The sequence below is a fragment of the Lycium barbarum genome, chromosome 3, assembly GCF_019175385.1.
Source record: "Lycium barbarum isolate Lr01 chromosome 3, ASM1917538v2, whole genome shotgun sequence".
Lineage (NCBI taxonomy): Eukaryota > Viridiplantae > Streptophyta > Magnoliopsida > Solanales > Solanaceae > Lycium > Lycium barbarum.
Genome location: NC_083339.1, coordinates 130,432,045 through 130,445,238, shown reverse-complemented (window position 1 = coordinate 130,445,238; position 13,194 = coordinate 130,432,045). Strand labels below are relative to the sequence as shown.

Genomic DNA, 13,194 nt, shown 5'->3' with positions numbered 1-13,194 from the left:
GGATGCTATGGAAGAATGAAAGGACACGAAGGAGAGAAATTTTCCGGAATGAGGAGAAAAAAGTAACTAGCAATATCTCCTACTATACGCCTGTGAGCTAATAACCCATTGTCACTTTCATTTCATGATGCAAAATGTAGACACAAGACATACACAAAGATGGTAGCCCTAACTTCAGACAAAAGTTTTTTAAGTCTTTTATAAAATCAAAATTCATTATATCATATATTGCCTTTACCACAAAAACAGAAAAATAAAATCATGCGAAATCCTTTCAAAGCAAATTTCAGGCAATTTCTAAGAGCCGCTGCCGATGGTGTGGAGTTGTTACCTACTTATCTAGCTAACTTGTACATATGCTCTTTGCCAATCTTTTCTCACTATTGACTATGTTTGATTCATGCAACAAACATACCCTTACATTGTCTTCACGTTTGTCGAAGATGCCACTCCATTTTTAACCTTTGTTGAATATCTATCCTTACAATTACATCTTATCATGTTCGTCTCCACTCAACTTGCTAGCCATATCAAAACTGCAAAACGCAAATATATAAAACAATAACTACCACACAAGTCGAAGTTGGCCTATAGAAGTTTAAATTCTTGAGGCTGGAAAATCCGCTGCTTGACTTATACATATTGGCTCTCGCATCTTTAGGCAAACGGAACAAGAATATCTTCCTGCAACCCTGTTTTGGTGAAAGAATCTACACTGGCATTTCAATATCTCCTTTTGGGGCCTTTACCAGATGAGGAGATAAGTCGAATCTAAGGTCACGAGGACCAAGGCTACTTGGATGCTACATTTTTGTTTTTCTTGTTTCCTCTCTTCTTTGCACTACTCTTTTCAGGTCCCTCTGCCTCTTCCGCCTTCTGCTCCGCCTCTAGAATGGCCAGCTGCATTTTGTTCCCATAGGAGGTCACGTCAAACACTGATCACTTATGATATGTCAGCATATAACAGAATATATGTATAATTTTCAAGCGTACCTCATCAAGGATAGGTTTGAGCTCCTTGTACCGACATTCAGCAAGATCAAAACCATCCTTACGCAGCTCCTACAGTGACAAGAGAACGACACTAGAGCTCACACAATATACATATCAATTTACACAGTTTGAAATATAAATTGCATAAAAAAAAATCATGTATATAAACATAAAGAGAACATAAGTAATCTGGAAAGTCTTTCAATTCAACATTCTCAAGGCCAGCCACCATATTGGCTTTTCATTCTTGGCGGCATATTCGGTCCCTCACATGTATAATCTCCTCACAGGTGACCTCCCAGGCCTCTAAATTCTTGTTCAGTGATCAACCTCTCTCTGTCAATCTCCGTGTTATCACCATCACAATCTCCAACAACCCAACTCATATAGGGTTCTACTACCTGCGTCATTCCACTCGATCATATATAACAATAAAGCAATGCCGCCCATCTGATCCTTCCATCTCCATTTCAGGGATGGTACATAGGTAACTTGACAATGTTGAATTTCCTCCCAGTGTAATATCATTTCAAATGAAGCTCCATGCAATTAAAAATAAACGTAAACACCTCATATAAAGTTATTTTTCTGTGCATTAATTTGATAACGACTTTTCCATTCAACTCCTTTAGAGTAGTAATATTACGACGAAAAAGGATCAAATGCATTGTGCATCTTCCCCCAAATAATTAAGATAGGTAAAACTGACCTTTCCCGTATGTTGTGTGTGTTCATATGCTGCCATTTGCCAGTACATATTTGTTCGTTTGTAGAATTCCCTCAGAGACTCCCCCGGCTTCACAAATGAAAAAAAGGGGCAATAAATTTGGAGTAGAGAAAAATGTCCGAGCTAAATGTAGTGTACAAATCAATAACTAGTCACTCAAATTAAGTTTATCTAAAAAAGACCACATTTGTTGCTCAACCAGAATCAGATTTAGAAGAATACAGTACCACTGGTGTTCTTTGAGCATCAGAAAGACCAAGACTAGCTCTGATTTGCTCAATTCTGGCTCGTTTCTCCTTCCTTCTCAGTGTTTTACCTTCACCTCTAATTATGGCAACGGCATCTCCAGTTTCAACTGATGTTGATGCACCATTCCTAGCCTTTAAACAAATGAATATTACAACACAGTTTGTCTTCCAAACAATAATTTGGGAAAATGACATAGGATATTTGATGAAAATCAAGTCTGCTCAATGCATTAAGGAAAGAGACCTCAACATCAACTTCTTCATCAGTGTCCTCGTCGCTACCATCACCACTCTCACAATCTTCGTCTTCACTGTCATCTTCATCTTCGTCCTCATCATCTTCATTATCTGACACTTCAACCCACTCAGACTCAGATGCCTGGCGGAAAATCTAAAGATAAGTCCAGGGCACACGGAAAAAGCAAACACAAGTCTGCAATATAGCACTTACACTATCTTCACAAGTTCAAGTGATGATTTTACTTGCAATTAAAGAAATTCAGAAAATATCACATCAAATGGTCGGCAATAGAATTAGCCGCACAAGGGCTTTTGGCATCAACCAAATAGTTAACTGGAATATTATCTTCACACAAGTACTTGTCCATTTAACGGGATAAGGTGCAAAATAATGTCTGTGGGGTCAAGCGGAACCTGTTAATGAACCACACACTTCTCTTGTTGGAAAAAAAAAAAAGGTTTACTTACTCAGTAAGCTAATGTCTTTTTGAAGTGTGTCTCACTGGACAGGCAAAGACGAAATTAAAATTTGAAAAGGCTTGCAAGTCAAAATATACAAGGATGCTGCATCATGACACGTGAAGATGATCAGCTGCTTGAACTTGTTATGAAGACAGAATAAGTAGATAAGAGATGATCTATCCTTTTGGAAATGATAATAGAAAAAAAAAATCAACTAGGAAAATTTACTTCCTAAGGAACCAAATAATTATGGGTTTGACAGTGAAAACTAGGAGAGGGGAAATGGAGGCAAGACAGACTCATTAATTAGACAAGCTAAACAGAAAGAGACAGTAAACAACAACAGAAAAATATTCACTAACCGGGATAATGCATTTCCATTCATCAAGTTTACTGAGATTAAGCATATATAAGTCATCAAGAGTAATCTCTTGATCTCTAATTTCCATCATGCCACCGTAGATATATAAGGTATCTTTTGCCACAGCCATGCATGAATTGATACGCCCACTGGGCTTTACTACCTGAAAGATGAACAAGCATCTTAGGGAGACAAATAAATGAAAATACATTATTGAGATATTATGTTATTCGCACAACTGACATCTGCTGAAGCTGAATTTTGCACGACTGAAGATTTAGAGCTAGAAACAACTGGCTTTTCCTCAGAGCTAGAAGCTACATTGCCATCATCAATAGTCACATTCTTTTTCATGTTCAAAGACATTTTATTGATATTGCCTTTTGTGCTGCCATCATCTTCATAATCAAGGTCCTCATCTTCATCATTTGCATCAACTTCCATTGCACTTGTCTTAATATCAACATCCATGCTGTCAGCTTGCTCATCTAAAACTTGCTTTTGCTGCGAGCAGATCCAACAAAACAGATTTTATCAATCAAATTCCATTTCTAGAGAATAGAGATACAATAACATATATGCTTTAGAATACACAAAGAGAAAGAGAGACACATTTGTTTCAGAAAGGCAAGAGATGAGAACGCCTCTAAAATGAGAATTTTCATGTCATTTTTTAGATGGCAGCTCGAGACCTGCTTGAGCTCAAGAGAAACTCAAATTCAGGAGCTCGAGCTTAGCTCGAACCTCATCCCATAGGACTCAGGTTTGCTCGGTATGCTCGAAAATGTCAAGCACAATGGCATGCTCCAAAATGTCAAGCACAATCCGAATCATGGTGTCAGCTTCTGTCAGAATGAAAACTACAGAGGCCAAAACAATGTCAACAAACTAAAAATGGAGAGCCTATACTTAGGGTGTAGAATCTGAGAAGAAGAAATTAAGGAAGACAAAATGAAAACCAAAAACATGCAACATACCCAAATGGCCAACGCCAATGGAACAGAACAGCTAGAACACAAAAATCATTATAGAAAATCACAACATTGCTCCTTCTGCTTCCTAACCAAAAACAACTGTTCCTATAGTTAGAACTTGAGAAATCACCATCAAACACTGAATCACTCTAAAAAAAAAATATTGACCTTGCAAAATATTCTTCTTTATCTTCAAATAAAAGATATTCGACCCAGCACTTGCAAACATATAGCTTGGCATTAGTGATTTGCATGGAAAAACTGAGAAGTGGCTTTGAAAATTGAAACGGCTGCTGCTGCATAGAGTTGTAAAAGGAAGAGATCTTAATGCCAATGACCGAGATGAAAAAGATGAACGCTTGGACGGTAGAGGCAGCCAGAGACTCACCTCAAGGAAAGAGGCATGAGATTACAGCTTGAGAGAAGAAAAAGGTGAAAGTAGAGGTGGCTATTTGTATTTATGCTTAGGGTTTCGAAGTACTTAAATTTGAATTAGGGAAAGAATTTCGGGCAGGCTTGGTTAGGCTAATAAGCTAAATAAGTCGGGCACCAACAAGTTCAGGCTCGGGCACATTGCTAGTGGCTCAGTCAAACTTGAAAGTGTAGAGCCAGGCACGAGTGGCTCGCAAGCTACCCAGCTCAGCTACACCCCAGTTCTCACAAAGGTCCGCTCTAAGCAGGTAGAGCACGTTCGACATGGGAAGATATTATTACACAAGAGATTTGCAGGTTGAGCAACAGCAGCAAGATGGACCTCATAGAACTAAAGTAAGTTGGCCTGTTCCAAAGCCCAACTTACCCAAGTATGTATGGCCAGCTTGCATTACTTAGTTCGAATCTAGGTTGGACACAAAATAAAATGAGGAATTACGTAATATGATTTTTCTAAAATTAGTCATGCAACATGACATGATCTAGTGCATTTTAAGAGACTCGTTCGAGCTGCACTTAGACCCTAAATCTAGGTGCAGCATGGGCTGGACACTTCCATGGCTTCAGTGCAAGCACTAAGACGCCAAGGCATGCGCCTCAATTATCCATAGATTTTATCTTGAAGAGGACGTCAATGAAATTGTGATTAAGCATCTGGTTACTAATGTTCACGTACAACAGCCCAAGACAAACTTATGTCCCATACAAGAACAGGGCTGGTTATGCGCCACCTGTCATGCATATACCTTTGGACCTCGGGCTTTTTTTGGTCTCAGTATTCTTCATCTAGACCAATTCCACAGTACAAGGAACTACTTTGTTTTCTACATTGTTTTCCGAGATAGAGGAGCTTCACAACCCTCTTTGCCGATGCAAGAATCCAGAAGTTCCTAAGATAGGCTCTGTCTAAGTGTTGTTTGAATTGCAGTTTTTATTAGCACTTTCGACTGTCTCCCTAATGTCTTTGGTGATCACGAAACTATTGGACCCAAATAACAAAAGGAAATGAAATCTGTGGCAGGAGAACATTGATTTTATAACAAACTGTAGTGACGAAAAGGTTGCTAACCACATGTATAAAAAAGCTTCAAAAGGGTGTGCATGAGACAGTAGTTTAAGCAGGTAGCGCTGAAGACGATTTTAAAAGCTAATAATGCTAGTACCTTATGTTTTGTAGATTTCTCCTTCCGCAGCTCCAATGGATACCTGTATGTAGAATAAATTATTAACCTCCAAAAGAAAATAGCATCACACACTGTCTAAGGCGGAAATGATACAGAAAGAATGTGAAAGATAGGCATGTGCAACCAAAATAAGAAAAAAGCATTCATCTCAAGAAAAATACAAAGTAATGGAATAGACATTTACCAGCGATGATTGTCTAATTGGAAGCCATAAAGTTCATTCAGGAACAAGCTCATCATAGCATCACCTGGATAGAACATACAGTCAGATGTTTGTTTGCATTTCTTTTTTCTAAAAGTTGTCCTTTTAAAAGTTAAAAGAGCAAATAATGTGAAAAGAAGCACAAAGGCTGCAAGATATGCTTATACAAAGAAAACCAACCTTCCATTTCCATATCCACGACACCTCCAAATAGTATAGCCCGCTTTTTATGGACGCACATAGAGAAACCAGCACGAGGCCCAGGAGGCATGCCACTTTTTTTTACCTTACATGCAGCAAGACAAATTTAATAAAAGGCAATGTTCTGAACATCGAAAAATTACTCAAACAATGTAATAAGAGAACTCTTTCAACTTGTCAATAAAATAAATAAAGCAACATAACAAACAAATACTAAACTCCAAATTTTCAGAGATGATCTTTCTGATGATGCTTCTACACCTATGCTCTAGTTTGTAAAAGAAGCAACGCGTTATCTCACTCCCATCCATATATAGATGGAGACATAAATGCAACAGCCATTTCATAGTGTTCCTCATGTACAGCAACTATGCTCGTCTTTTTTCTTTTCTTTTTTAGTGGGAGGGAATGTTTTGCAGGAGAATTCTGGTAAAAATGATGTACTTCAAAGAATGCAATTAGTATCTTTCTCAGAAAACAATTAAAGAAATCATTGGTATCTTTATCAGAAAATAAACGTATTTAATTTCTCGTGACAAAGGCAGCAAACTATGAAGTCTGGACATCTGCAATCATTGCTGTCACTTGGCTAGGAAGTACATTTTGAAGCAATAGATGTCAATCTAAGCTCGATACTGTAATGATCTTATACGTACTTAAATTCCATTTTCTGCCAATGTTTGGAACTGAAGTGTGATTTTAGTATTTAGTTTCCATATAATAGTCTAGAGGGTGAGGGCATCTTTAGCATACTTATGTTTATTATTGTCAAATATAATGATACAGTCAAATGGTTCAGACCCATCTGCTACATGGAGAGCTACACTAACTAATTTGAAGGGGAAGAGAAAGCGGGAGAGAGGGGAAAAGTACATTACTTCTTTTTTTCCACCATAAGAGATTTTGAATACAAGGGAGAGAAGGAGAGAACAGTAAGATATAAACCTTGTTCCATTCCCACGTCTTAGGATCAAGGGACCACATGTCTGAGTGAACAATTCCCTTCTCTGAGCCACTTTTATCTGATGAAACTTCTTTGGAATAACCACCATATAGATATATCTGAAATTTGTAAAAGATGGACTTAGGAACCAATTAATGTGATTACCACCAAAGAAGCATATAATATGAGAGACTAACTGAAGTACTGAAAAGCTTTCTATAGAACGCTAAAGGAAACAAATCATATAATGCAAAAGATAAGTCACGCAACTAAAAGAACAATACTGCAAAACTGAAGGAACATGTAACCAATTAATGAATTAAAGAAAATAGAGAAGTCAATCGTTATTCCTAAGAAGAAGTTCAAAGATACCTGAGATTCACCAGGATATTACCTATTCTGGGTCAAGGGTGTAAACAGCTCCACCTCAGTGGTATAGGAAAAGAAATAAAGGAACTAATTTGCTGAACAGGGAGGATGGCAAACTGAAAGAATGGAAACTGCGACTTAATTTCCCACCTGAAGCACTCTCCTTGTCTAATAGAAGGAACCAAAAAGGAATAGAAGAGATGATATATCTCTTAACAAAGTTGAAATGTATTAAGATATATTGATCAAATTAACAAAATGTTGACAATAACAGAACACCCTTATTTTTATTCATTTTGAAGCTTTTGTGCAACAAGCAAGAGCAAATAATTCTGCCAACCTTCCTTTTATCCTTACTTCTTCACTTCTTCTTCAAACAACATAAAAAAAGGTCAAGGAATACTAATTCAACATATTATTACTCACTCCTGAAGGTCTTATCTGATTCAATCCCGATGAGTAATGGCAAGTAGAACAAAAATATCCTTAGGCTTCCTTTTTTTTAATTTTCTACAGTTTGGACTGTACAGAAGTACAGGTTGACCACTATCAAGGAAGAAAATACTACAAAAAACAAGAAATTTAGGACTTAAAAGAATAGAGTTTTCAGATACCTAATGGTATGTTCTACAGTGGTGCCTACAACCTTGAATAGTAGTAAGCACTAAGTTGTACATGTTCAGAGCCAATATCTAAGTCTTATAGCAGGGGAAGAGGGGAGCGGTCGAAGTCTGGAAGGTAGGAGCTCAACAAAATGCAGCAGAATTAAACAGTATTAAACCCCACTAGCTAGTAATCCCGGTAGCAGCATATTATACATCCATCCCAGACACCTCAAATAGTCAAACAAAGATGATAGGTAGGGCAATTTCTGGTGGAGCCAGAATTATTCCAGCTGATCATTCACCTCATCTTGATTAACAAAAAATTGGAAGCCACTTCGAGCACTCGGCCACATGCATCCAGGTGTAGGTTTTATCTCTTGCCACTGCAGCGCGAATATCAAAGCGATAGCAATAAGAACTTGTTAAACAAATAAACCAGAAAAAAATGCAGAAATGTCAGGTTCATTAAATCATGTACTCACCTTATACTGATCAAGATCAAATACATGCAGATCATTGTAATACCTGCAACAAGTAGAGGTTTTGAAAATTTTAGAAATCAGACCAAAAGATCACTTTATGTCCAGACAATTAGGTTAGAGCCTCATTGAGATGCATTTAATATAATACTAGCAGGCATCTATTCACCTAATCTTGAGCCGAGGGTCTATCAGAAACAGCCTCCCTACCTTCCCAAGGTAGGGTTAAGGTCTGCGTACACTCTACCCTCCCCAGACCCCACCTGGTGGGATTATACTGGGTATGTTGTTGTTGTTATATTGGCAGGCATCTATGCAACCGAGCTACTTGTGGAAACAGAGATTAAATAAGTGATAAATGAATCACTGGAGAATATTCCGTGATGTCTTTTATAAGAAAATATCCTGTTATAGTTGGGGATAAAAAAGGGCAAAAGGGCAGCCCCGTACACTAAGCTCCCGCTATCATGTTATAGTTGGGGATACAATACATGAATCCGCAGGACACATGTCAAACCTTATCTGAAATTTTCAGCAAGTCACTCTGCCCTACAAACAATAGGTTATGCGGTTACTAGTTTACAGGTTTTTGCCTCCATTCTCCGCAAGGCTTGGCTCTGGATGCCACCATACCTTGAGTGCATGGAGGTATGCTGGCTGCAGAAGAATTTGGCAGTACATAGCAGGCAAGCATGTTGATATGAATATATAATTCTAATTGTATGTAGAAAGAATCATCTCGCAAAATATGTACGACTAAACTTCACAACTTCAAAAGCTAATTGAAGCATGAGGAGGGCTGCAAGTTATTTACAAAGCCACAAGGAGCACTGACAATAATCACTAATTAAAAAAAAAATGGGTTTATAGATCATTGAAAGCTTCTCATATTAATTTCAGTAACTTGCAACTCTTCAACAAAGGCAAAAATAACCACCTGACTTCCCTAAGAGTGTCATAGAAGCCTCCAAAAACTATAATCTTGTGCTTGTACAAGATCTGCAATAAGCCGAGTTCGAATCGTAAGCACCTTTATAAGGCCAAAAAAGTTCCAAAAGAGACCCCAAAAAAAAAAAAAAACTGCTTATCAAGAATTAAGTTAGTAGAGAAAGCTGAATGTACCATGCGATGACCTGAACGTGGACAAGGACAGCCTTTATAATTTAGTTGCTCCCATTGGTTTGTTTTCAAGTCCAACACCCAAAAGTCCTGCAACACAAATTAGAAAAGGGTACATAATACATTGTAAATCTTGGGCTAAAAGGCAGAAGTGTGACATTCCAAGGGATAAATAATGGATTCTACCTTGTAGTGATGGAATCGCTCTTGGTTAGGAGATGTAAATTCACCACCTGATAATGTAACAGCAATTACCACATAAAACCACCATGGAAGAGGAATAAAATATGAACTCAAATGCATATATCAAGATGAACAACGTTGTTTATGCTAAAAAGAATACTCATTATACAGACTTTGGATCTTTTACCAAAAATATAAAGATAATTCTTCCAAGCAACTGCTTGGTGTGCACTGCGAGGAGGCGGACTGTTAGGGCTTGAAATCAACTTCCACTCTTGCTTTTCCACATCATACCGGTAAAGATCGCCATATACAAACGTCTGCATTTAGCCAATTCGACAAGCTCCAAATCATCAGTTCAAACTATAACACATCACTAGTCCATCAAAAGAATCATTGAAAAAAGGGAACTTAAAGCTAACCATTAATAAATTAATCCCTTTTCCCTAAACAAGTTGTCCGTTTTGGCTTCACGAGAGTCAAACATAATGATATTTGAAAAAGATGTTTTCTTTTATCGCTTTTAATAAGGACAACATGCAACCTACAGTACTTCTCATTTAATTTTGTAAACGACAAAACTTTTTTTCCTTAAGGAATTCATACTCCAATACAGCTCCGAAAATCAGTTAAACTGACCCTTGAGATGCAAATGGGCAATAAAACTGACACATAGAGAGTATTATTCAGCGCACCACATTTTTATGAATAAGTGACTCATAATCAAGATTTTTGATCACTGTGAAGCTAGCTGGAAAGTAGAAAGTTCCTTAAACTTGCAGCATTAAGTAGACAAACACACGCGATGAGAAAAACTGGAATATGCATTCCAAAGGAAACTCTTGAGGCAAACGTATCAAATTATAACTAAATTTCATAGAATTGCTCCGACACTACTAATTTCCACATTTGCTTACCTTGCTGCCATTGTAAAATTCACCACCGTAGAGAACTAATTCAGTCTCCTTCAATGGATTAATGTTCAACTGCAAAAACCAATTAAACAAGAAACACAGTTGTAGATAAAGTTTACTAATACATTAATATAAATGCTTGCTTTTATTGAACTGTGTTACACGAATAAATAAAATCGAAGTGTCAATAGTTTCACTTACCGAACAGTTGGATCGGGGAGAAGGTGCACGCACGTTATCTTCAATGTGAATTTCCTTCTTCTTAGCTTCCTCTTTTTGTATGCTCAGCTGTCAATGTGTAATACAATTTTCAAATACTAGTTAGTTTCTAATTTTACATTTTTTGCACCAGCCATAAAAGTGTGTGGCCTAGTGGTTCAGTTTCAAAATCCGCAAAAACAGTAGTGATTTCTTTTTATCAGTTCAAATATTACGTGGCAAGCTGGCCTGAACATCACGGTTAATAAAAAAGAAAATATTTGTTGAGGGTAAGAAGTGGGGTACCAATATAGCATCGATATCATCTTCAGGGGAGAGTTTCTTGGACTCTCTACGGGCTCGTTTTTCTTCAGCTTTAGCTGTTTTCTTCTCTGTTTTTTCCTTACCTTTGCCTGGTTTCTTCGTTTTCTTTCCCATTTTTCACTATGTCCTGCTGCTGCTCAGTTCCGGCGGCTCCTTCGCAGTGTAGTCAAAATTGAGCGTTTTATAGCCTGACCAGTTTTAAGAAGAAAAAAGTAAGGTTATTATTTAAGAGCCCGTTTGCATCGGCTGTTTTCAACTTTTTTGAGTGTTTGATTGACTAGCTTAAAGTTATTTTGTGTTTAAAATAAGCACAAAAAAATAATTGGACCCATTTGACTTAGCTTATCTAAAGCAGCTTATAAGCCAAAAAAAATAAGTTAGACTACCCAACTTATTTTTTTTAGCTTATAAGCTGCAAACAGCTTATAGGCATAAGCCCATCCAAACAGGCTCTAAATGTAAAGTGATCATTAGGCCCGTTTGTCCATAGATTTTTTTATTTTGAATTTTGAATTTTGGAGTTGGAGTTTTTGGTGAAATGTAATTGTAAAAAAAGTTAAAATAGTGAATTTTTTTTAAAAAATAAGTTTTTTGAGTTTTTGGTATTCCGGAATGCAACTTCAAGTTGTATTCGGAATTCTCATGGCCAAATGCTGATTCCGGAAAAAAGTGAAAAAAATCGGAATAAGGTGAATAATTCTTATGGCCACACGGGGGCTTAATAAATGGTTTGTTATTATGTGTGATAAAAATGGAGGAATGACTATAAATGAATTTACTTAGGCATTTCATCCTTAAATATTTTAATTTCACTGTTTAGGTATAATTATTTCATATACAATCAAATAATGTGTATAGTCCCTTGTATTCAATACGAGTATTATTTAGTAGTGTCAACTAAATGTTGCATTAGTTATGTACGAAACTATTATTTTTTCTCATGCGGCCAACCAAATGCTGTATTATTTCATGTGAGAGTTTATGTTGAGAATAATTGTTCCAATACCATAATCAAACAATTTTTAAGTTATTTTTACGAGCAACATGAGTTGCTTTTATGAAAAAACGTAAAATGATTTCTCTTTAAAATAAGAGCATAAACTTTTAAAACTCTTGGTGATAAAATATCTTTCAATTTTTTAAATGTACCAAATTATCATTACTTGTATATAAGCGAGGATGGCAAGGATTTGTCGTCCTCACAGGGGTTGTACAAGAATTTCAATTCCTTACACGTGGCTGCTGTAATTTAGTAGGCGTTTGGCCATAGAAATAAAAAAAAAACACTTTTTTTCTGGTTTTTTGGAATTTTGGAGTTGGAGTTGTGTTTGACAAACGGATACGACCGACTCTGACTTTCACACATCACTCTGTGTCTACACCTGTTATACATAATTTAATTATTTATATAATTTTTAAAAACTTATACATATTGATTTGAGGTACACGCGCTTTGCGCGTACCCTAAAACTAGCATTGATAAAAATGTACATACAATAAATGTTTATCAAAATAAAGAAAGAAATTATCATCATAAAAAAAGGGCATGATATCGCAAAAAGTTCTTTTGGTCAAAATGTTGTGCGACTCGGAAAACATAAGACATTTTGATCAAACAAAAGTACAACAAGACTTGAACTTCCAATCGTTAGGTTTAATTTGAAATAAACTTTTAATGGAGGTCATAAATGTCTGATTTCATAAAGATTAGAGGTAAACTTAGTCGGCATTTGGAAATGCGATTTCATCTCATCAGATGAAATCAAGTTTAGACATGCGATTTCATCTCATGACTCCCAAATCATCAAAAAAGACATGATTTGGAATTTCAAATCACGATTTCAAAAATTTTAAATGTAAAAATTGATTCATAAGTTTATATTTTGTAAAAATAGATCCATAAGTTAATAGATATATTTACCAATCATGTTTACCAACCATTTGTATCAAATATTAAAAGATCTACAAGTTGGTAGTATATTTATAACGAATTTACTCTTACCAACCATGTAAGAGGATTATATTAAATAGTAGTT

The 13,194-nt window shown here is 36.4% G+C and overlaps 1 protein-coding gene across 1 annotated transcript; it reads right to left on the bottom strand.

Annotated features, from left to right (window-relative positions):
- Nucleotides 1-362: 362 nt before the first annotated feature.
- Nucleotides 363-11,357, bottom strand: LOC132632527 (uncharacterized). The gene is made up of 20 exons (XM_060348493.1): nucleotides 11,141-11,357; nucleotides 10,838-10,924; nucleotides 10,640-10,708; nucleotides 9,910-10,042; nucleotides 9,726-9,772; nucleotides 9,543-9,629; nucleotides 9,358-9,419; nucleotides 8,424-8,466; nucleotides 8,244-8,324; nucleotides 6,970-7,086; nucleotides 6,004-6,109; nucleotides 5,806-5,869; nucleotides 5,601-5,643; nucleotides 3,275-3,535; nucleotides 3,033-3,194; nucleotides 2,213-2,347; nucleotides 1,948-2,100; nucleotides 1,703-1,789; nucleotides 994-1,062; nucleotides 363-900 (listed from the first exon to the last, which is right to left on the bottom strand). The coding sequence occupies exons 1-20, from the start codon at nucleotides 11,270-11,272 to the stop codon at nucleotides 793-795; spliced, it is 2,046 nt and encodes a 681-aa protein (XP_060204476.1). The 5' UTR covers nucleotides 11,273-11,357; the 3' UTR covers nucleotides 363-792.
- Nucleotides 11,358-13,194: the final 1,837 nt, after the last annotated feature.

Coding starts and splice junctions, on each gene's coding strand:
- LOC132632527 (XM_060348493.1), bottom strand. CDS start 11,272: ATGGGAAAGAAAACGAAGAAACCAGGCAAAGGTAAGGAAAAAACAGAG. Junction 5,870..6,003: donor CGTGGATATGGAAATGGAAG/GTTGGTTTTCTT, acceptor TGTTCTATCCAG/GTGATGCTATGATGAGCTTG. Junction 5,644..5,805: donor CAATTAGACAATCATCGCTG/GTAAATGTCTAT, acceptor TTCTACATACAG/GTATCCATTGGAGCTGCGGA.